Below are 24,873 nucleotides of genomic sequence, written 5' to 3'. Positions count from 1 at the left end.
CTAACATTAATGACAACTAGACAAAGCTACAAAAAATTATGAAGATTTTTCAAATTCATAAAACAAAATGGCGACCATTAAAAATGTTGTTTCTTAAATAGCTCAAAAACCGTTGATTTTATAAAAATTTTAAATGGCCGCCATTTTGTTTTATGAATTTGAAAAATCGTCGTAATTTTTTTGTAGCTTTGTCTAGTTGTCATTAATGTTTGTGCAAAGTTTCCATTTCGTATGTTTAACCATTCTTTAGAAAAAAATTAATAACTGGAAAAAACAAAATGGCGGCTGTGTGAGTAACTAAGGACTTCCGGACAATTTAAATATGATATTTAGGTATGTTTCTTACCCAGGAGCAATGCCCTAAAATATTGGTAGAGAGTTCCGGGACACCCTGTATATATGACCTAAAATTAGGGTGGATATTTTAGTCGACATCAGCCCACTCAAATGTCGCCAACAAATACACTCAACTCATCAACAGGCTTCCAGCAGGACGAGAAGCTTAGTTCACTGTTTAGTGTTTAAATTGAATAGTAAAACTGTATGTTTCTAATAGTTGATGAACGTTAATCTGTAATAGGCTAATTAGTTAAACATATATTGTTTTCAATTGCATATTTAACTACTATTTATATAAGATCTATACTATTTTTGCTAACAAAATATTTATCCAATTTAGTCCACATTACACTCGCACCCACACAGGGTTTAAGCGCAGTGTGTGATTTTACAATAAGGAGTATAAGTCTACTTGCATTGCTTAAAGGCAATAAAACCTCATGTTAATAATAGGCTAATTATTTTGATCCCACAATTATTTCTATTCAATTAAAACAGCTGATTTAAAACTCTTGTTATCGTTCCAATTTATATTAAGCAATATTATTTGCTATGTCTATATTAGTATATTTCGTACCTAGGGCCGAAAATGAGGTTTTGCTGGCTTACTTAAATCGATCTAGAGCTGCAAAACCATTTCGGTCCATGGTACGAACGCTTCTCCACACTATACCCTATTACCACTATTCACCACTATCATAATGCACACTGATAGTCAAAACAACTACAACTTTAAGGTTATGCGAAGAAATATTTTTGAGGAATCAGCAAAAATAATAAAACATTGCTAGGCAACGGTGACAATAAAATAATTCAATAGCAATGCTATAGATACTCATTGTGTATTTAATATGCATTCATGTTTTAAGTAAGTAAGCGGGCAGCTGATTTTGCGGCTCTAGGGATGTAAAAACCTGCTCGGTCCCCAAATAACGATGACAGCTGGCATGACCAGCAAAACGTAACTTTCAGCCACCAATTAACGTATGTAAAACCGCTAAAAACATCATAGTGTGGTGAAAAAGAAATTAATTCAATTAATAAAGTGAATTTTCATACTGGTACGAAAACCAACTCGTTAATTGTATACAATGTGCCACGAAAACGTAATGGGCAATTCAGAACCAGATACTACATACCAAAATAGGTGTAAAATATCCGATACTTTTTCATTTTACATTACGCTTCTCTGTTTTTTATAACTTTCCTAAAATAAGAAACTTGGTATAAACTGTAAATATCTTTTACAAAAATAAAATTCTCTAACAATAGGCTATTTAAATTAAACCTTAATGTTGTCTTAAGTAATGCAGTCAAAAACAATTTTAAAGTCCAATTACATCAGAACGTTATTTAAGTTAAAATAAAAAAAAAAAAATTAAAAGAATTTAGAATTTGATGCAAATTAGGGTAAAAAAATATAACGTTTTTACAATTTTTATCAATCCACATTTTTCCTGTAGTAACCATTTAAGACTTTTAAAGTAAAATAAACAAATGCTGTAAGCCCTTCAAAGTAAATGTTTTCTCCAGTTTTACCGTTAATAAATTTCGTCCATTTAGCTTATATTTTTAGAATACATTAGTTTGTTACCATCAATTTTCAAGTAAAAGCATGGTGTCAAAAAATTTTTATTCAGACTTAAATGTGTTATAACAAGTCATTGATTGCCTTTTTTAACGTGAAGGGAAAGAAGATTCGATCTTTTGCTGGACTTGAGATATATCACTATCCGAAAGCTCCTTGTCCATTGCGATATCTTGGCCGAATTTACCTTCTTTCCATTTGCCATTAATTCTGTAGTAAAACTTTTCCCCTCTTGGTAAATAAGCAAAGAAGTTCGTCTCTAGATGACCCACCAAAACTGAACCGTCACGTCCTTCCATTACGTTACTTTGATTTCCATTTTCCAAACATTGTAACTCAAACCATCTTTTTTGGTTTTTAGCCAGAAGTGTAATGGATACTTCCTCTTTGCAATTGGCATTATTTTCCCTCGACCGTTTCATTTCTACTTCAAAGAATGTAAGTCTGTGATTCGATCCTTCATTCTCTAAAAAAAATAATAATAAATAAAATAAAAACTAAACATAAAATGTGTTGTTATATGTATTGCCCTCTCATTTGTTTGTTTTAACTGAAACTTTTTCTAATATAAGAGACAGTTAAACTTAGATATGGCAAACAGCTGTACATTATACTGCCACACTAAATTGAAAACCAACAAATCATACTTCAGATTTTGGCACTGAAATAATTTAGAATGAAACAAATATTTAATAAGTCTTTGTTCGATTATTTAGTTTTTGTAAACAATATAATTTCAAATGTCTATCAAACTACACTGCTCTTGGCTATGAGTTATGTTTAATCTTTCTTGTTTTTAATTATTGCTGTGGTGTGAATGAAATCCCAGAATTGAACATTTACAACAATGCGTTGCCAATATCCTATAGCATTTTGTTTCTAAATGACAAATCAAATATTTATTTTCTGTATTTTTTTTACTCACGTATATTGGAATATCCAATGTTCTGTTGATCAAATGCTAGAAGCAAAAACAAAATCTTAAAAGAAAAACAAACTTTAACTAAAAAACAAAATCGGTTTAAGGAAATGATCTTGTGTTTCTCCTAACTTTTTAATTTTATATTTTCTATGTGCGTGTTTATAAAAAAACATTTAAATGATTTCTCTACAAAGTAGTTTATTTTTTAACTTCCTCGTCTGGTAGAATAAAAGCGTTTGTTAAAAACACGCTAACCGTCGTGTTCTTAATCATACCAAGAGTTTGCTTCTTAGTTCTCAGTTGTATACAGATTTGGCAGTGTATATTAAATAAAACAATTTTCTCTTGAATATTAAAAAAATTCAATGAAAATATTTTAATTATATATAACCAAAATCTTACAATTTCGTACAATATTTTTTCCATAAATAAAGAAATATATTGAAAAAAGTGTAATTGTTATATTAGTTCAATAATATGTAAACTCTTACCTTCATGGAAACGAGGATCGTTGAAATTGTCCATGCCTACAAACGAAATTACTGTCTTAGAACGAAAGCATGAATAAAAACGAAAACCACATGTCATGAATGGCATGCATTACTTTAGGCTTATTTTACGAAGTTTAATTGTAACAGGATAATTTCCATTGTCAAAGCAATATACTAACTATACTTGAATAGTTTAATCGATAGTAAAAGTTAAATCAATTACAAAATTTCAACCCAACAATAAAACACAGATTTTTTCGTATATGTTGTAAATCGAACTCACCTGCATTTGGAAATTGAGGCCCAAAGCCTGGAAAAAAAACAATATTAGAAGAAAACCAGACATTATTACAGAAGTCTACTGTCTGTTATAACCCACACGTAACCCTTAAGTTTATTCAGTTTATATTAAGTTCATATTTAGTTTATATTAAGTTAAAAAAAGTATAATTGTTGTATTAGTTCAATAATTTGTAAACTCTTACCTTCATGGAAACGAGGATCGTTGAAGAAGCCCATGCCTACAAAAGAAATTACTGTCTTAGAACGAAAGCATGAATAAAAACGAAAACCACATGTCACGAATGGCATGCATTACTTTAGGCTTATCTTTATTGTAACAGGATAATTTTCATTGTGAAAGCAATACAGGGTGATCAACTCAAGGAGGCCACCATTGGGATATCGGAAACGGTTAGAATTAGAGAAAACTTTAAATGGGGACATTCCTTTATTTTTTGTGGCAGTTAAAAATATGATTTCATTTTTTCGAAATTAAGCCGCCATTTTCCAAAATGGTGGCCAACTTTGAAATTTCTTATGAAACACCCTATATTTTGTCATGTTTTCGGATAGAATAGGCAATTTTAAAACTTTTTTATTCTTGACATTTTTTTGATAAACCTACTTGTTTAGGAGTTACAGCCTATGGAAAAATGACTTCCGGTGTACATTTTACATTATGTAGCTCCTAAACAAGTAGGTTTATAGCGAAAATGCGAAAAGTAAATAAGTCTTAAAATTGCATCCACATTCCAAAAAGACCATAAAATTCGTTAAAACTATTAATTATTCTATTATTTCAAAAATGGCGGTCATTTTCCAAAATGGCGGCAAACTTGATGTAGTGTATCAGCTGGTGTTATCTTCACATGTTTTAAGATGAATAATTAATTGTCGATATGTTTACAGTTCAGTTGTTTGTTTACTCTCATAGAATACACATCATGTTTTCAAAATAGTTATTCTATTAATATAATAAACCACAACACTACAATGGCGCAGTCGAAAAATATTGATTTTAAGTGTAGCTCATTTGACGGACGACCGAAGATTGGGTTTACTGGTATGAACGATTGAAGATCGGATTAAGGAACGAAAACGTCAAGAATGAAGACAAGAAACGAGAAATTTTACTAGGACACTTAGGCCCACAACCTTTCAAAATTCTATTCGACTCGGTGCATCCTACACCCGTAAGTAATATTTGATTCAATGACGCTGTAGCAATCTTAGATAAATACTACACCAAACAAACCCCTCCTCTTTCACAAAGAGGAAGATTTTCAAGTAGATGCATTACTCTAAAATATTTTATTAAGTTTAATTTTGTACGGGACAGTTTTCATTGTGAACCTAAGCAATATACCAACTATAGTTAGAAATGTTAATCATAAAAAAAACAATTTCAACTGAATAATAAGGCGCTGATTTTTTAATAATAGTCTCTTATGTAAAAAGATCTCACCTGCATTGGGAAAAGGATTTATAAAGTCTAAAAAAAAAAAACAATATTAGAAGAAAACCAAATGTTATTGCCAATTACTGTCTGCAATAACCCGCGTGTAACTGTTTATTATGATAAATAAGCCAGCTCAATGTCTTAGAATGCAAACCTGAATAAAGACAAAACCATATGTCATAAATGTCATGCATTGCTCTAAAATATTTTACTAAGTTTAATTTTGCACGGGGCTGTTTTCATTGTGAACCTAAGCAATATACCAATTATAGTTAGAAATTTGAATCATAAAAAACAATTTCAACTCAATAATAAGGCGCTGATTTGTATAATGGTCTATTATGTAAAAGATCTCACCTGCATTCGGAAAAGGTCCACCTGCATGTCCAAAGTCTGGAAAAGGCTGTCCAAAGTCTGGAAAAGGCTGTCCAAAGTCTGGAAAAGGCTGTCCAAAGTCTGGAAAAAAACAATATTAGAAGAAAACCAAATGTTATTACAAAAATCTACTGTCTGTTACAACCCAGACGTAACTCTTTAAGTTGATTTCTTACTTCTCGGCTAGATGGTTTATTATGATGAATATTTAAACCAACTCACTGTCTTAGAATGAAAACATAAATAAAGACAAAAACCACATGCTATGTATTACATGTATTTTACAATTTACTTTCTACTGGATTGTTTTCATTGTTAACCTAAACAACATACTAACAGAATTTAACAATATTGCCGTAAACAATTTCAACCTAACAAAAAAAGCTGATTTTTTCGTACATTTCGTAAATAGAACTCACCTGCATTGGGAAGTGGATGTCCAATATCTGTAAAAAAAAAACACAGTGCTAGAAGAAAACCAAATGTTATTACAAAAATCTAGTGTCTGTTATACTGGTTAAATTGTACGTAACTCTTAAGTTTATTACTTACTTCTTGGTTATTTAGTTTATAATTGTGACGCTTGCGTCACAGAGGACCGCGTCATACCGCAAATCAGATGATAGCTTGAGAACTTGGGGAGGATATAGGAAAGGTCGTGAGAGAAGGAGTTGGGTGCCAGGAGTCACCCGAGCGGATCCGTGCTGGACGCCGGTCTACAGTTGGATCAGTTTTACCACTAGAATTAATATTTCTACAATGTTCTAAATCTTTCAGGAAAGGGGGGGGATTAAGGGGTTTAGGGAACTATTAACTACACCAGCTTAATATGTAAATTATACTTTTCGGCACACTCGAATGGAATTTTTACGTTTGCTTAGCTTATTATTTAATCAGATGTATTAGAAATATTGGATCATCGAAATGGTTGTGATATGGATGTGGTTTAACTCAGTAATTAATTTAAGTGTATTATTATTCGCCTTAGAATATCACACGCATCTATAAATTGGACATATTAAGCCTTAACGATCCATATGAGTCCAGTACCGTTACTATAAATATTAGTACACGCTTCATTATGATGAATATGTAAACCAACTCACTGTCTTAGAATGAAAACATGAATAAAGACAAAAACCATATGTCATGAATGACATGAATTACTCATATTTTACTAAGTTTAATTTTGTACGGGGCAGTTTTCATTGTGAACCTAAGCAGTATACCAACTATAGTTCGAAATTTGAATTATGAATAAACAATTTCAACTCAATAATAAGACGCAGATTTTTTTATAATATTCTATTTTGTAAAAAGATCTCACCTGCATTAGGAAAAAGATGTCCAAAGTCTGGAAAAAAACATTATTAGAAGAAAACCAAATTACAAAAATCTACTGTCTGTTATAACCCGTACGTAACTGTTAAGTTTATTCCTTACTTCTCGGTTAGATAGTTTATTTTGATGAATATACAGGGTGTTTCAGTAAAGCGTAGCGGGCTATGCAGATTCAGGTTCTACATGCAAAAATAAGTCGAAAATGTAGAATAACTTTTTTTTGATTTCGGCTTAGTTTGGCCATAATCCGCCATTTTGTATTTTTTTGAAAATAATTAATAACTCAAAAACCCTTGGAGATATTTTTATTATGAAACTTGGTACAAACGTTATTTCTACAGGTATAAACATTCTCCGAAAATATCTTTGATCAGACTCAACAAATTTCAAAATGGCGGCCATTTAAAATTTTTTAAGTAAATACAATGAAAACCGGCCATTAAAACAAAAATTTTAAATGGTCGCCATTTTGAAATTTGATGAGCCTGATCAAAGATATTTTCGGAGAATGTTTATACCTGTAGAAATAAAGTTTGTACCAAGTTTCATAAAAATATCTCCAAGGGTTTTTGAGTTATTAATTATTTTCAAAAAAATACAAAATGGCGGATTACGGCCAAACTAAGCCGAAATAAAAAAAAAAGTTATTCTACATTTTCGACTTATTTTTGCATGTAGAATCTGAATCTGCATAGCCCGCTACGCTTTACTGAAACACCCTGTATAAACCAACTCAATGTCTTACAATGAAAGCATGAATAAAAACAAAAACCACATGTCATGAATGACATACATTACTCTAGGTTTATCTTACGAAAATTTTAATTTTTTTAAAATTGACAATTGTTAAATTGGTTATGTTTAAATGTTACAGGATAATTTTTATTGTGAAACTGAGCAATATACTAACTATAGTTGAACTGTTTAATCGATAATAAACAGTTTAATATAAATAAACGATTTCCCCCAATAGTAATACGCTGATTCTTTCGTATATTTCGTAATTAAAACTCACGTGCATTGGAAAGTGGATGTCCAATGCCTGAAAAAAAAAACAATATTAAAAGAAAACCAAATGTCATTACAAAAATCTACTGTCTGTTAAAACCCGTACGTAACTCTTAAGTTTATTTCTTACTTCTCGATTATATGGTTTATTATGATAAATATTTAAAAAAAACAACTCACTGTTTTAGAATGAAAACATGAATAAAGGCAAAAACTACATGTCATGAATAACATCTAATACTTTAGAATATTTTTATAAGTTTTCTTTTTACTGGATGATTTTCATTGTGAAACTAAGCAACATCAACAACAATAACATAACATATGCTTTAATTGTTCAACAAAATTGAACATTTAAACCATAAAAATCAATTTTAACCTAGTAATAAGAAGCAGATTTTTTTTATTTTATAAACAGATTTCACCTGCATTGGGAGGATGTCCAAAGCCTGCAAATAACAAAAAACAATATTTTTTTTTTTTTTAGGGAGAGGAGGGAAAATGCTTTTACGCACACAGGTAGCCAGCCTGTAGTGTGAGACTCCTGAAATTATCAGACATCACTAAAAAACCCCCTCTACTCTGTTGGACACAGACCTGGAATTGTTTGTCACATTACTTCAAGTCAGGCCAACATGTGACCTAAGCCCTCAGGGCTCGCACCGTTTCTGGCATTTTGATTCTTTATGACCTACACCGCATCCCGGTCAAGGTCGATCTTCTTGGCGCGGAGGATACCCTGGACATAATGTGACACACAGGTCCAATTGTCCTCACCCTCCGTCATAATCGGTATGACCGTGTCCACCGACAGCAGTCCTATTAACTGTTGAGCCTCCAGGCGGGGCCTTTCCCAGCGCTGGCAGTGGAAAAATGTATGTTCCAATTCATCGAGAATGCCTGGGCAGTATATGCAGTCGGGAGACACGGCTTTGCCCATCCTGAACAGGTACGACCGGAAAAAGCCGTGTCCCGTCAGAAATTGGGTGAGGTAAAAGTCCACCTCTCCGTACCGCCGATCAACCCAAGGTTGGACTTGCTGTATCAGTCGCCTGGTCCAGAGTCCCCGTGTCTCCTGTTCCCAGCCCTCCTGCCACAGCTGGTAGGTGCGGGTGCGTTCCTCTGTTCGTGCCTCGTCCTCCCCGCGGCGCCGGTAAATTGCCTTTCTCTCCGCCGCCAAAAGTTTGACGGGGATGACTCCAGCAATCACCAGGACGGCGGGCTCGGACACTGTTCGGTAGGCAGATGCTACCCTCAGTGCTGCCTGACGCTGCACTCGGGCGAGCCGCATCCTGTATGCCTCCTTATTTAGTGCGTCTGCCCACACCTCCGCACCGTACAAGAGTACGGACTGGACCGAAGACATTAACAGCCTTCTACGACTGGACCGAGGCCCTCCGACATTGGCCATCAACCGGCTAAGAGAAGAAACCACCCTAGCGGCCTTGTCCGCTGTTCGGAAGATCTGATCCCGCCAGCTAAGCTTGCTGTCTACCATGACCCCAAGATACTTGGCAGAACGAACAGTTTGAACCTCGACGGCTCCCACCCTCAACGGCACGATGGTGTCAATCCGTTTTTTTGTCAAAATCACGATCTCGGTTTTGCTCAGAGCAAGTGAGAGACCGTGGTCTGCCATCCATGCGTTTATGGTACGCATAACTCGGTTTAGCTTTAGCTGAGCCAGCTCAACGCTACGTGCAGCTATCAAAGCTGCAACGTCGTCTGCGTACCCAACCAAGACCGTTTCCTCAGGCATTTCAGACCTCAGAAGGCTGTCATAAGCGACGTTCCAGAGGTCTGGGCCGAGTATGGAACCTTGGGCAGCACCAGAAGTGACACTCATCGTCCGCGGGCCCTCCGCAGTGTCATACGTTAGGAGGCGAAACTGGAGATAATCCTCTATGATGCGCATGAGGTATGCCGGCACGTGGAAGGTGTTCTCCAGAGCGTCCAGCATATCGCACCACCTCGCCGAATTAAATGCATTTCGCACATCGAGCGTTACGAGCAGCACAACCCTGCGAGAGTAGTGGTTAAAATCCTCAGCTCTCATCACTGCTTGCTTCACCTCCTCAATCGCATCAATCGTTGATCGCCCCGTCCTGAATCCATACTGACGAGGGGAGAGGTCCCCCGCAGCGACAACGGCTGAATTCAGCCGGGAACGGATCAATTTCTCGAGGACTTTGCCAGCCGTATCCAACATACACAGAGGTCTGTAAGAGGATGGCAGATCTGGGTCTCCCTTGCCCTTCCCAACAAGCACAAGCCTAGCTGTCTTCCAGCACAAGGGGAAAACCCCTTCGACCAGGCAGGCGTTGTACATGCTCAAAAGGATCAAGGGGTTGGTAGTCAAAACCTTCTTGAGGACTTCACCGGGTACCCCATCAGGACCAGGAGCCTTGTTGTTCTTCAGGGATATGACGGCCGCCACCAGCTCTTCAGGGCTGAAAAGTGGGACGTCGTCCACCCTTCCGAAATCCCGCAGTGGTCGCAACGCGTGAGCCGGGAAAAGGGACTCGACTATCCTCTCCATAGTGACCCTGTCCATAACGGAAGGTGGAGAGCGGGTTCCAAGTTTCTTGGTTACAAGTTTGTAACCCAGGCCCCACGGGTTGGAATCAACATCGTCCCTTAATTTATCCCAGCAACTGCGTTTACTCCGATTGATGGCTCGACGAAGATACCTCCTAGCCGCCCTATAAGCATCCGACTTACGCCGTCTGTCTAGGGGTTCTCTAGCCCTGGTAGCAAGTCTTCTGGCTCTCAATGCTGCTCGTCGCAATTCCGCAATCTCGGCAGTCCACCAGTACACAGGACGCTTATTGCACCGGTATCTCCTGCGAGGCATAGATTCATCGCAGGCCGAGACAATCAGTTCCATCGTGGATGCAACTAACGCCTCTGCGTGAGGCACGCCAGTTGCGGGATGAATATCCGGCGTTCTTCGTAGGATGGCTCCATTGAATTTTGCCACGTCCAGTTTTTTAATGTTCCATCGAACGGGCACTTGACGAAACGCTGCCACTTGTCTCTGATGACCATCCAGGACGTCAAAAATTATGTACTGGTGGTCACTGTCCGTGTAATCCTCCAGGACTCTCCAGGATCTGATCCTTGGCAAAAGGGACTCAGATGCAAGGGTAATGTCTGGGATCGTCCCCCGCATCCCAGGGCGGCGGAAAGTTGGCGTGTTGCCCTCATTCAGTACAACGAGTCCGGCTCTGGCAGCAAAGTCCAGAATATACTTGCCCCGGGAGTTGGTGAGGGTCATTCCCCACTCGACAGCCCTAGCATTAAAATCCCCACCCACGACGACGTGTCCGGTGGTATCGCGCACGCTCTCTTCTAGGCGGTCTATCTTCTCACGAAAGTCACGGATGGCCTCGTTGGGAGTAAGGTAGACACTGAAGTAAGTGACATCCCTGGACCGAACCCAAACGAAACCTCGGCCATTCGCGTGACCCCGCACTTGTACTTTAGCTGCATTACGAGCCCAGAATGCAGCAGTACCAAGACTATCAGGGAACCATAAAGATGGGTCCCTATCTCGATACTGGTACTGTTCGCTGATTAAGAGAGCGTCGACATCGTGTTCGAGGGCAAACTGACAAAGAAGTGCGTCAGCCGTCCTGGATCGCTCCAGATTGCACTGAAGGATTCTTATCTTCGTGGGAGAGATTTCGCTTGCTGTAGAGCAGTTTTAAATACACTACACTGCCCAGACCCAGCTATATGCTTTACGTGTTTGTCAGCGAGCCCATTTTCTTTGCAAAGGAAACAGGACTCGACTTTGCAGTCCTTACGGATGTGACCAACCTCCCCGCACCGAAGGCAGTTCTTGCTTCGGTCGGGTCCCTTGCAGTTTCGGGAGGAATGGCCGAAACAGAGGCATTTAAAACACCTCTTCACTTCCACTCTCCGTCTGAGCCTGCAGTTGACCCAGCCAACTCTCAGATGCTGGAGTGCCAGCACCCTAGTGGCAAGCGCGTCTGCCATTTCGGCGATTGCCATCCGCTGCTGACTCCTATTGGGTTTTGTGAGCCAAACCCTTAGGATGGCCGTTTGCCCGGCAAGCTCGGGTACAGCTTTCTTCAGGGCCTCAACAACGTCACTCTCCGTCGACACACAATCAATGTCTCGAACCTCAATTGATGTCTTGGGCTCAAGAGCACGGACGGTGCCCTGGCCTTCAACAGCTGCCTTCAGTTCGGCAGTAAAAGCAGCCTTGTCTTTCGACTTACCCAGTTCAAGGAGAACGTCCCCTTCCCGGGTTTGTCTAATCGACCGTACAACCGTATCGGTCTGCTCCGGTTTAGCTTTGGCCTTTATTACGCCCAAGACCTCGGCAAAAGATCTCCCCCCTGAGGGTTTGACAAGGATTGCCTCCGTACTGGGCTTTTTGGGCCGCGACCTTTTCGGAGCAGGGACCGAGCCGGGCCCAGTTTGGGCCACGCCGGTTGGCTGTGCCTTCACTGCCTCATTCTTCATGGAGGCGACCTCCGCCCGCCTCAATTGCCTCTTCTCCTTTTTGGAAAGGCGTTTTTCCCACACAGCCTCAGGTGTCTCCACCACTGACCCCTTTCGGGAACTTCCCTGAAGGGGGGTCGTGGGTTGCTGTGCCTGTCGGCGCCTCGCTGGAGCTGCAGCTACGTCCGAAAAGGATCTGGACACAGCAGACGAGAGGTCCGTCTGAGTCGCCTTGGCCTTAACCGTGGTCTTTTTGGTCTGGACGCCTTCTTCTCTTTTTGGAGGACTCTCCGATGGGGAAGGCCTCCGACGTTTCTTAGAGGGCAGCGCTCTTTCATCGGGCAGGGACACCACCTTTTCGGCAATCTTTTCCATGGTCGCCTTGCTTACCAGACGGCAGGCAAAGACAAAGCCAAGGTCATCCTCTAGTTTGGCCATTCCATTTTTGACCACTTGATTTACGGCTCTCTGGGTCCGGAAGGTGTCCAGCATAGCCTTAATGGTCTTTTCCATGTCACGGAGCCGGGTTTCAATGTTACTATCTGTGTCAAAAAACAATATTAGAAGAAAACCAAATGTTATTACAAAAATCTACATTCTGTTATAACCCGTATGTAGCTCTTCAGTTTATTTCTTACTTCTTGGTTAGATGGTTTATTATGATGAATATTTAAACCAACTCACTGTCTTAGAGTAAGAAAATGAAAAAAGACAAATACCACATGTCATGAATGTATTACTTTAGAATTTAATTTTACTTTTTACAGGATTATTTTCATTGTTAACCTAAGCAATATACTAACCTAATAATAAGAAGCAGATTTGTTCGTATATTTCGTAAATCGAACTCACCTGCATTGGGAAATGGATGTCCAATTACTGAAAAAAAAAACAGTGCTAGAAGAAAACCAAATGTTATTACAAAAATCTACTGTCTGTTATAAGCCATACGTAACTCTTTATAACATCTCTATTTACTCATGATTACCTACTCACTTTTTGGTTACAAAGTTATTTATCTGGGGAAAACATTTTTCTCTGTTACTTGTTAAAGGCTACTACTTCGGATCCTGGTCACTGCCGAAAACATTTTATCATTAGGCCTACTAGTTCACCTTTGTACTCTACCGGCTCACCCCTTGCTTTGCTGGATACGTTCCACGCACGGGCAGTTAGTCTATGTGGACGGGCAAATGAAAGGTTAAAAGAGGCCGCCACCCTAAAAAAAGTATTGATAAATATGCTTAATAAATCAAAACGAAGTAGGCTTTTTTAATTCAAGCAGCTTACTTGTACTTATTTTTTACAGGTTGAATCCTCTAAATTTATACAATCTATTTTTATCGATGTAGTTATTATAAAAAATCTCACCTCCATTGGGATATGGTTTGGTAGGAAGTTCTCCTACACCTAAGAACAAAAAACAAAATATAAAAAACCACCAAAATGTAATTTTTGAAAATACCATCTGTTGTGGACTGCATATAATACCATTATTATTGCTTTTCTTTCTTGATTGTCAGTAGAAAAAATATTATCATGATGCATCTATGAACCGATTTTATAAATTGTTACCAAGAAAATAGAGATACATAAGAGTAAAGAATATATAAAGGTATTTAGGCCTATTTTGGCAAGAATAAAAACCCGTTCTTTGCAACCCTCCATGCTCTTATATATTCCACAGTAAAACATGTTTTATACGATCATTTATCATAAATACATCAAACATTTATTTAACTGCAAGCAAATTAAATTTTAGTGTCACCTATAGCAACTTTACAATTCGTTCAAACGTGTATTACTGTAAGACTTCATCATGTATTTTTTCTATAAGATATGTCAAATACCAAATTCAAGGATTTGGTAATTTCAGTAAAAGCTGCATTATATCTTACCTTGATTAAAGTTTTGCTCGGGGGGTGAACCAGTACCTACGAAAAAATACCAGTTTAAAGCAAAATCATAGATTTAACCAAACACTAACTGAGATCCAGTCCCTGCATGAATTACTTCAAATGCCTTGTTTATCTTTTAGTTACATTCTAACTTAGAAATTTGATTATAATTTATATGTAAATTAAACCTCTGAAACCCAATTATTGCATATAGTAAATAAAACAAACTAATAAACTAATTATCTACATCTCGGAATTTCCCTGAACTTCAACAGGCAAAGTGGACTTGGACCACCCTTTTGAAAAACAACTTTTTGTCCATTTGCTGGATGTTTGCCTTATGTAGAACTAAATGATTATATATTAAACATTTCTTAATCACAGAGTTCCTACTCTAAAATTATTATAACAAAAACTGCATGCACCATATTTTCATTAAACCTACATTATGGGTAATTATATTTCTTTTCCCTAAAGTTACTTTACAAAGAGGGCTTTCTTAATAAATAAAACTTTAGTCTTAGTTAAACTTTAAACTTACTATAGTAGTTTTATTTAGTCCGTGACAGTGATAACACAGTGCTGGCCAGCCTTTACATTTTTAACCATTTTTATCACTTTTTATTAAATTTTAATAATTTGATCAACATGACTAGTTTTTATTATTGTGATTCTGACAGCGTTTTAAAGAATCTTTTGACATACCACAATGTATTAGTACATTGATGATGTGGTTGCATACAATGACCTGACGATGTTCTAAGGAACGAAACTAGTTGTCATACCAGCAACTGTGGTTGGATAAGGTAATTCTTCTATTTTATCAATTATATATTCCAACCAAGGGTCACAATAAATAACAAAAGATTTTGGTTATAATGGAGTAGTGTTGTGCTAAATCTTACCTTCATTTAAATTTTGCTTCAAGGGTGGTTCTGTGCCTACGAATAAAAATACTTCAATAGAAAAACATAGTTATAACCAATCACTAATTGTCATACAGTGCGTAAACAAATGCCTTCTAAGTATCTAATTTGCCTTTTGATTAAAGTCTAACATGGAATTTGTTGGTTCATAATTCGGTGTTATTCATGTGTTGTAAAAAAAATCACTTTATAAAACAGCCATAAATTATGAGCAAACTTTAACTGCCATATATTAACTGCAAGAATTACCCTTAAGTTTCTTATTTACTTTTCGACTACTCGGTATTTTTTAATGTTTGTTTTATGTTGTGGTACTATGATATCTAATCACATTTGGCATATAATATTTTGTTTTTGGACGGATAAACGTAAAGCCCTCACTGACTCACTGACCTGCTGGTTCTCCACTAATTCTCTAACTTCAACACTAGCTAGGAGCCTGAAATTTTATATGACCATTATTCAGGTAGTAATAAATGGGATATTAGAATAGTGTTTATAGAAATTTTACAAAAAGGTTACGCCCTAGTAGCCCCCCTAACTGGACTCAGATCAAGCAACAGTTCCGATATTTTTATGATGATATTTATGGAAAATTACTATTAAAATGTAATAATGAAAAAGCGGCCATAAAAATTTGGCCCTGGCATAACATATGACCCTGACATACTCTATGGCTAGCATAGTAGTTTTTTGTGATATGATCCATGGTCAATGTTTCTGATAAATGTGCTTTAAAATAAAGTTGAAGAAAATAGGATGAGTGGTGGCAAACGAAGAGTGGCTTAATTAGTTAATTAAAATCTTAATCTTAATCAGAAGAGGATTAAGAGATCTTAATCAACTCTTCATTGATTGAATAAAGTTGAAGAAAATAGGATGAGTGGTGGCAAACGAAGAGTGGCTTAATTAGTTAATCAAAATCTTAAATAGCCCCATAGTTTGTGATCACCCCGAGAGTGATTTTTTTGTACAAATCAATAAAAATCAACAGTACTTTCCAGATGACTTTGTTTGGGACAAAACAAATGCTTGAAAGCAACATCTTATAGTAATAAGTACTTGTATAAGTAATCAATTACTAGTTTATTTCCATCGTAGGATGATGATCCCTAAGATGTATAGCTATATCACAGGTGATATATTTAGTTTGCAATTAAAAAGTTTACCTGTGCGAAAATTGGGTAAAACAGCTAGTTTATTAATAAAGAAAATTATTTTTGTCATCCTACAGTAAGGTACTTTTTGTTTTCACATTTTTCGTTGCAAAAATCTCACCTCCATTAGCATTCCCTTGACTGGGCAGTCCAAGTTCTAAAATAAAAAAAAACTCATGTAACAGAACAAATTGTATGAACAAAAGTACTCTCTTTTATGAAAATCATTAACTGCTCTAGAGTTTGTATGTCATACATTATGGCAAAATAACTTACTGATATGCTCTTCATTGATTGAACTCACCTTCATTCCGCTTTTCTTGTTTCGTCGGCAGTCCAATATCTAATATTAAACACAAGGATTAGTAAAATATATACAAGAACATTAACTGTGAAAAGAATAACTATTAATTTGTTTCCCCACTTATTGGCTATACACATAAAAATGTATTTATTCTAGTATTTTTAAGCAACATATTTGTCCTATCACAACATGGAAATTATCACATTACCACACCTGTAAATAGTAAACAAGATAGTTCTGTTCAACTTTATTCACTATTATTCACGTTTGTGAGCAGGAATAGTCAATCGGCTAAATCAGCTGAAAAAGTAACGTCCGGTGAGCAAATAGCATTAATTTTCATTGCATACGATGCTTTCGTAAACAAGTGGTGAGTCAACTGAGCAAACTCAACGTGGTGGGTCAAGAGTAATACTTAAATACTTTTTTAATACTTTTTATTGAAATGGCAACCATACGAAGTATTTTTTGTTAGCCAAGTATGAATTGAGATGAGTGTAGGATGAGTGTTGCGATCTTGTAGTCTTGTTAGTGACTAAGGCCAACATATTCCTGTACAAACAGCTTTTAATGAATAGCCCATTCAGCAAATGATGACTAAAGGACCTACAGTTTATAGTCGAATCCCAACAAAATTGTTGCCTTGGTATTAAAGAATTGGTCTAATTATCAGGATAGTACTGCGGATAGTCGTGGTAGTCACTAGTGCGGTAATACGTTGATTGGAAACTCAATTATGTTTTAGAAGGCTTCCGTAGCCCCTATTGGTCGTCATTGGTGCTAGGAGCTCGGCCGGCTCGGCATCAGTTTACGCTTTACGGGATTTAGATAGTAGATACTGAATTTCAGGCATGTAATTATCATTATATTAGGACAGGTTAGTAACCTCATTTTATATCAATAAATCAATCCTGTAGGCAAATTATGTATAAATCATTATATTACATCAAATATGTCATTACATTACGAAGGATGGTAAATGAATTTACAAGCTTATGTGTATGCATTTTAATGCTTACCGTAGGGTATAATTTTAAAAAACCTTTGAAACAAAGAATACATTTTGGATTCAAAGTAATTTTAGCCTGATATTAACCTGAGAAAAACAGTTTTAAATTATTTTACTTCACTGAGAGTAACCAATGAATTGAAAATATTCCCATACGTAAACATTTATGTCATTTAAAATCACAAATCATTTTAAATTAAATGGTTAACTGTGTTTTAGATCCGTACTTCAACCTGACTGCGCAACCCGGGGATTTATTTTACATCGATGTGTGTGACTTCTCCCTGTTGAGTCATCTGAAGACACGTGCTTACAATGAAAAACACGTGTCTAAAAGAATTGAATGTCGCAATCAGGAGCAAAATTTAAAAAAATCTATAACATTATGGAAACAAGTTTTCGAACAAGGCTTGAAAATGTGTGTCGTTTCAATGGCCGTAATTTGAGCTATGTAAATATTCAAAACTAGAAACAAGATAATTTATTTTGTGAATGGCTATATTAAAAGTTATTTTTATTTTTAAAACCTTTTCTATGTTTAAGACTTTAAGGGCAATTTTTATCCACCCGTTTCCCGTGAACGACCCTGTATTTACCCCCGAACTGTACTGTGGGCTACCTTATTACCTAAGATAAGGTAAATGAGTCTTAATCACTAGTACTGCCAAGTAAGAAAATACTATACATCTAAATCATGGGTGTTGGTGTTGCTTACAGCCAAGTTCAAAGTCCAATCTAGGATCAACCTTTATGATACTACTGTATAGAGCACTTGAATAAAGCAGTAATTTGTAATAGTACATAGTTTCATTGACTATTAACCTACAGGTAGGTTTTTAGTCAATAATTTTAGCTTATACTGGCCAAAGCTCGGTATCAGAGAACACCAGACAAAGACACATCGGTGGTGGAGAGTTTGGTGCACCGGGCCCAGCCAACTTTGGTTACGGAGCAATATTTGTGTGTGGTCTAATCTAAGTGGTAACACATACGCAATAGTTATTTCTATACGAGGTTTAAAAAAACATGTTTTTTACGTTACTTTCTCTCGATGAATCTAAAGTATATAACCAGTTTGTTAATTTGCACTTTTAAACGCATGTTTTATGCATAATATTTTGGGCTAAGCCATATACCATGAATAAAGCATTGAAAATAAAGTTTGCATGAAGCGTTTATTAGATGAATAGAAGATAGGTCGTTAGATATCTCACCTCCATTAGAGTTTTCTTTGTTGGGCGGTCCAAGAACTAAAAAAACAATTATAAAACATAATTTATGAATAACTTCTGCTATAACAGTATAAGTAACTTCAGGGTTTCTTTCTCACAGTATAGATATTTACCTATTTATCAGTTCATATCTATAGTAGGCCTTATTTATAATCACTTATTTTAAAAATTAATTGTTTTATTTAAAATTATTTAACCATTATGTAAACAACTTTTCAACATTTATTCCTGCAGTATTATTATAACATTGTTTATAGCTAATGGACTATCAACATAGGCTTGACGCTCAGTATTGCGCCTGTTTTAGTATCATTTTACAGTATATGGATTTCGTGGTTAAGCAGTAAAATTCGTACCTATTAGCAATGTCGCAATGCTAGAGGAAAACAAAATATAACCAACGTAACTATGAACAATAAACTAATCGTAAAAAATTGTTAGATTGCTATATATATAGTACCTAATAATTGTTTTAATCATTATTAAAATGCAAAAAATACATACATCAAAATAACAATAAAAATGCGTAATATAAAATCAAAAATTCATTGAAATACTTTGGTGCAACATAATACATGCAGGATTTACACTGAAATCGTCCTTTATTTAATATGTTGTACAGAGAAACATTCTATGGCAAGTTCGGGAACCGCTAGCACCAACTGTAAATAAGCTATACAAGTTATAGCTTATAAATAGCCAATAAATATGTTGTGAGTATTAAGTGTTGTATTGTTACTGTTTACTGATATTACGTAGCTATTTAATAGTTCTACCTTCATTTTTCTTCAAGCCACTTGAACTTTTCAACCAACTAATAATACCAGCTTCACTTCGGGGAAGATATGAACAGTTCAGCAACTGAAAGCAACATACTTAAACAATTAGCATAAAACTAACGTTGGCATTATCGAATTTATACTTACCTTTATACTTACATTATGACTACTGATGCTTCTACAATAACTGGGTCTCTTCATAGGAGTAAGCTTTTGTTATAATTTTAATTTTAATAAACTGAACAAGTTCATTCAACTATCATGATAAACTTATTTCAAAAGAGTGATGAGGAAAATGGTAATATAAAGTTATGAGATACGTTTGATACAACCTTCTGGAAATAATGCTTATAACAGAGAACACCATACTTATTATTAATATTATTAAATTTTGGAGTACACCTTCCATTGAATAAGTATCGGGACTGGTTCACTGTAGCCTCAAAAGAGCAGTGGAGGGGGGCGGACCAGTTGGGTTTGATAGAGGAGTTCTTCGCCATTCAGGAGCACTTTAGTTCAGTCACCTACGGACATTCATTGAGACAAGAGCTCGATATTTGTGCCTAGTGTTTTTTCGTTGAGTCGTCAGGCCAAAATGGAGCGTCTCAATGAATGCCCGTAGGCAACTGATCAAAAGTGCTCCCGAATGGTGAAGGACTCCTCTATCGAGTTATATATCGATTATCGAACCCAACTGGTCTGACCCCCCCCCCCTCCACTGTTCTTTTGAGGCTACGGCTACAGTGAACCAGTCCCCGTACTTATTGAATGAACCAGTATTTCAGTAACGTGTAAACTACTAAACAATTAAGCAGATTTTTTTTCATGAATAGAGCCAATATACCACAGTCATAATGGACATAGTCATTATTTTATTTTAATACACTTCTATGGCTCTGCTATGACGGCTTTCACCCATTTTATGTCATTCTTAGGAATAGACTTAAATTTTCTAATTGATATAAACAAAGATTTCGGATAGGATTTTGTCAGTGCTTTATAACAAATTTACTGTGGAAATTTATTTTATGAGCTTATAGGTTTTCAGACAGCACATTACTTAAACATAAGCATTCTCTTTCCATTGCGAAGGACGAGAATGGCAGATAGTGTGTTCATAATTTTGCTTTCGCAACATAAAATATGTATGCAAATGTCAAAATGTTTCAGTTAACGTAAGAGCTCTGTTTTATACCTTAGATATGATAGTTTTACTTATTTTTTAGTTAGGTACTCACAAAAGATAAAAGGTAGAAGGTAGTATGGATATTCATAATGGTGAACATGTACTGTTCCACCAGATGTAGTTATGCATGTACTGGCAATGACCTTCTGGAGATAATTATACCAATTAAGAGACGACTGTGTCGATACATAATCTTTGTTCCAACGGATTTTTGTTGCATGTTTTAAAATGTATTACAAATCACAGATATATAGTTGAGAGATAGTTGAAAGAAAAATCAACATGTTACCGATAAGTCTTTTATTTCAAGTAAGGATTTCTGGAATAATTAAATTACCACCCTTGGCTGATATTTATTTTGATCTGTTTGAAAACTCGTTCAACTTCTTTCCCTTCCAGAAAGTTTAATTTGCGTATTTCTTCAGCCGTTTTACTCTCTTCTTCTTCCATTTGCTTATCGTAAGAATTGTTTGCTTCAACCAATCTTTCTTCTTCTCTGGCTTGCATTTTGTCCAAATCGTCAATGTTTTTGTTGTATTTAGTGTCTTCTTCAGTTATGAGACGGTCTGCTGCATCTGAGGTGAGTTTTCCTAATCCTCTTTGGCTATAAATGCTTCTCATCACTGAACTGTGTCTCTGCCACTCATGATTTTTTTGTTGGTTTATTTCGTTTCGGCTTTGTATACAGGTTCCTCTTTCATGATGTAGCAATTGTGTAAGTCTATTTCTTTCATTAAAGAATTTGACTCTGATGGCATTCTTCAAACTTCTTAGCCTCTCGATTTCTTTGTCAGACTCCTCAAAGAACGATAGCCACTTTTTGATCCTCCTTTTCAATTCATCCACCTCAGTTGAAGTTAGTTCTTTGTCGTTAGCATTATCGTTGCCGTACTCCCCTTTCTTCCATTTTCCATCCAGCAGGTATATTACTTCGTTATTATTAGTTGAGAACGCACAAAAGTTTTCTTCAGGACCTTCCACTAATAGGAAATCTCCGACGTTCTTTATTATTTTCGGTGAGCCAGATTTCGTACATTTTCCACTGAGTGACTTATGTTTCTTATCTTTCAAAGAAATTATTATTTCTTCTTCACACTCTCTTGTTTTCCCTCTTTGTTGCTCAATCAACACGTTGTACACTTGTCCAGAACTCGTTTGTCTCACCGATCCTAGAAATCCAAAGAATAAAGGTAAAATAAATACTTACAAAATAATTATTACATTTTTTTACTTTTTAATCTGATAATAAAAGTTTTTATTATTAAAAAATGTTCACAACAACTCACAGTATTATGACTTACAACCTTTGTAAAAGTGTGGCTAAAACGACTCAAGTAAATGAACACATTGTATGATTAGCTGTCAAACCGGTTACTTTAATTTAATATCAATTAAAATATTAAACATATCTGTGAGAATCTGTGAGCATGCATTAGATGTCTCTAATTTGTTTTATTGCGCGTAAAGTTGATACTGTAAATCGGATTATTTACCGTTTCCTAAATTGATAACTTTTCTATATGCTCTATAAAATGTATAAATCGTTTGATTTTTAGGTACCTAAACTGATTATATACGTTTTCCAGTACATGATCGAAGCTTTCAAAAGCATCAATTTGCATAGCCTGTTAAACATATTCAATTATAAATTTAACTAGTACGGAAAAGTGACTGTCCATATAGTTTAGCAAATAACATCTTACCGTTCGTATTAGCTGGGCCGACAACAAAGTTTGAAGGGCTGCCACCTAAAAACATGAATATAATATAGCAATAAAACACTTCGTGTCAATCTGTATATACCGTGCTGTTGATTGTAGGCTTTCACCATCAAAATAGACTGACGGATCATGTTCTTCAAGGGATGACTATATCGTTCAATTAGTGAAGATAGTGAAGGACGTTTTGGGTGGTTACAGCAAGTATACTTGGGGGGGAAATGATTGATGACATTGTTGTTCAATTTTCATTTGAATTTTAGTTTTCCTCGAAGAAGGAAAGCTCCAACGAATCAGAAACTTGGGCGTTTGATGTATTTGAAACTTCAGGTGAAGATAGTGATCTTCGCAATTTCAACGATACAGGCTTCGCCCAGATGTTCAACTATACACTATGATGTTTGCACTGTTGGTTATTGTAGCAATTTTTATCATTGCTTCGACTGGCCAAACTTTGGTATCAAAGAACATAAAAAATGCTTATGAGTTAGCCAAGAGTTTGATATACAGCACACCTTAGCCGCTCACCCAACTTAGGTTATGCAGCAAGAGGTGTTAGCGTCTGGTAAGTGGTAACACATACCTTTGACTATTAGTAGAACGTCAGCGCACATACGCAATAGTGGTTCCTAAGCAAAACTACAAATCAGAAATGTTAACAAATAAATATTACAAAAAATGTTATTTGCGTTTGTATCTGGTTAATTCGATTAATCAAAAGTGTAACCAGTTCTTACATCTGCACATCTAGACACATGGGTTGAAGCGTAAATATATGGGGGTAGGTTCCATATGGTGAAAAAGTATTGGAAACACATTGTGCATGTAGGGTATTTAAATATATAAAAATCAGTAGTGTGGTATCTCACCTTCGCTGGAGTTTTCCTCGTTTGGCGGTCCATACACTAAGAACAAAAACAATTTTACAAGAAGATTTATTATTTAAAACTAAAATATGTTTACTAAAATAGAACAAGTGGTTCTTTCTTGGAGAATATTTACTAATTATATAATACTTAAAAACCATGTAAAATGATTTTTTTTAAACCTAATTGTTTAATTTAAATTCGGAAATCATATTTACACAGCTTTTAAACATTTATTCCTGCAGTATTATCAAATCAGTATTTATAGCTGGTGTAATCATTAATAACCAAATGTAAATGTAACCAAGAGGAAAAGTCTTGTTGATAAGTACAGTATATATTTGCTAATATATAGAGATAAATTTCGTGGTTAAGTAGTAAAAGTTTTAGAAGCAATATAACAACTTTAGAATAAAACCAATGCAATGACCAATAAACCAATCGTTATTTACTTCATGAATTGTTTTATTGTAATAGATTCCCTAACCATTATTAAAATGAAACATACATTTTTGCAACATAAAACATTCAGGATATACACTTCAATGGTCCTTGTTAGACAAAATCGTTCAATAGCGAAATCGGGAACTGCTAGTACCGATGTATAGATATGATAAGGAGTTTTAAGTGTTGTAATTAATATTACAACACTCAAAGGGACGTTTTGGTTTTAAGTAGACCTACATTTACTCAAAATGCGTTCTATTTATTGTTCTACCTTCATTTTTCTTCAAGCCACTACTTGAGCTTTTCAACCATTTAATAATGCCAGCTTGACTTCGTGAAGGATATAAACTGTCCAGCAACTGAAATCAAAATAATCATTAGCTTAAAACTAACGTTGTCATTGTCTATATATATTTGACATAATAATATTTGTAAATACTGCATTAATCAAGCCTCTTTCACAAGTTATTCAAAAAGAAATATTTAAATAGACTTAACCAGAGCTTTCGACTATCATGATAAAAATCTTTAAAGGAGTGAATACCAAATGGGTGAGTATATAATGTTGTAAGAATACTTTTTATACTGCTACAGCAAATAATGCTTAGAAAATTTGTGTTTATAATTTTGCTCTAGCAACCTTAAAAATGTATATATTTGTTTTAGTATATATGAGAGCACTATTAATTTTAAGAAATACCTTAGATATGATAATTTTACTTATTTTGAAGCTAAAATACTCACAAAAGACAGAAGGTATAAGACAGGTTGGATATTCATTGTGGCGAACCTGTATTCTTCCACCGAATGTGGTTTACATTTATTGATAATAACCTTCTGGGTGTAATTATACCAATTTAGATACATCACCTCATTATGCTGCGGCAATATGTTAGCTTTGTTCAACGGATTTTGTTATATGTTTTACATTATTGTATTATAAACTAAAAGTTAATTTTTTGATGGTTTAGCTGGGATATCTTTTATCAAACGAAACATGTACCAGTTAGTATACTATTGCTATTCGTGTGTTATTCTGTTTAAAATGTTGGCCTAACCATAGATAAACTTTT

The 24,873-nt window shown here is 35.6% G+C and overlaps 2 protein-coding genes across 6 annotated transcripts; both read right to left on the bottom strand.

Moving 5' to 3' along the window:
* Positions 1-1,928: 1,928 nt before the first annotated feature.
* On the bottom strand, positions 1,929-20,924 carry LOC129001501 (uncharacterized). 5 transcript variants are annotated; one of them, XM_054428812.1, is made up of 18 exons: positions 20,822-20,924; positions 19,581-19,665; positions 18,787-18,822; positions 16,564-16,602; positions 16,381-16,416; positions 15,082-15,117; positions 14,177-14,212; positions 13,650-13,688; positions 13,131-13,157; positions 7,813-7,839; positions 6,784-6,810; positions 5,876-5,902; positions 5,439-5,537; positions 3,826-3,861; positions 3,624-3,650; positions 3,341-3,376; positions 2,853-2,888; positions 1,929-2,393 (listed from the first exon to the last, which is right to left on the bottom strand). In XM_054428812.1, the coding sequence occupies exons 1-18, from the start codon at positions 20,867-20,869 to the stop codon at positions 2,017-2,019; spliced, it is 1,074 nt and encodes a 357-aa protein (XP_054284787.1). In that variant the 5' UTR covers positions 20,870-20,924; the 3' UTR covers positions 1,929-2,016. The 5 variants fall into 5 exon arrangements, with proteins under 5 accessions (XP_054284787.1, XP_054284789.1, XP_054284788.1 ...); XM_054428814.1 differs by lacking the exon at positions 15,082-15,117; XM_054428813.1 differs by lacking the exon at positions 16,381-16,416.
* Positions 20,925-21,102: 178 nt separating this feature from the next.
* Positions 21,103-24,593, bottom strand: LOC129000466 (uncharacterized). Its single transcript, XM_054427429.1, has 5 exons — positions 24,545-24,593; positions 24,072-24,159; positions 23,357-23,392; positions 22,473-22,517; positions 21,103-21,938 (listed from the first exon to the last, which is right to left on the bottom strand). The coding sequence occupies exons 1-5, from the start codon at positions 24,578-24,580 to the stop codon at positions 21,103-21,105; spliced, it is 1,041 nt and encodes a 346-aa protein (XP_054283404.1). The 5' UTR covers positions 24,581-24,593.
* Positions 24,594-24,873: the final 280 nt, after the last annotated feature.

This window comes from Macrosteles quadrilineatus, unplaced genomic scaffold, assembly GCF_028750875.1.
Source record: "Macrosteles quadrilineatus isolate MER2022 unplaced genomic scaffold, UCM_ALF_1.0 Scaffold_8__2_contigs__length_117827958, whole genome shotgun sequence".
Lineage (NCBI taxonomy): Eukaryota > Metazoa > Arthropoda > Insecta > Hemiptera > Cicadellidae > Macrosteles > Macrosteles quadrilineatus.
The sequence above is the reverse complement of the archived record's forward strand: the minus strand, read 5'-3'. Positions and strand labels throughout refer to the sequence as shown.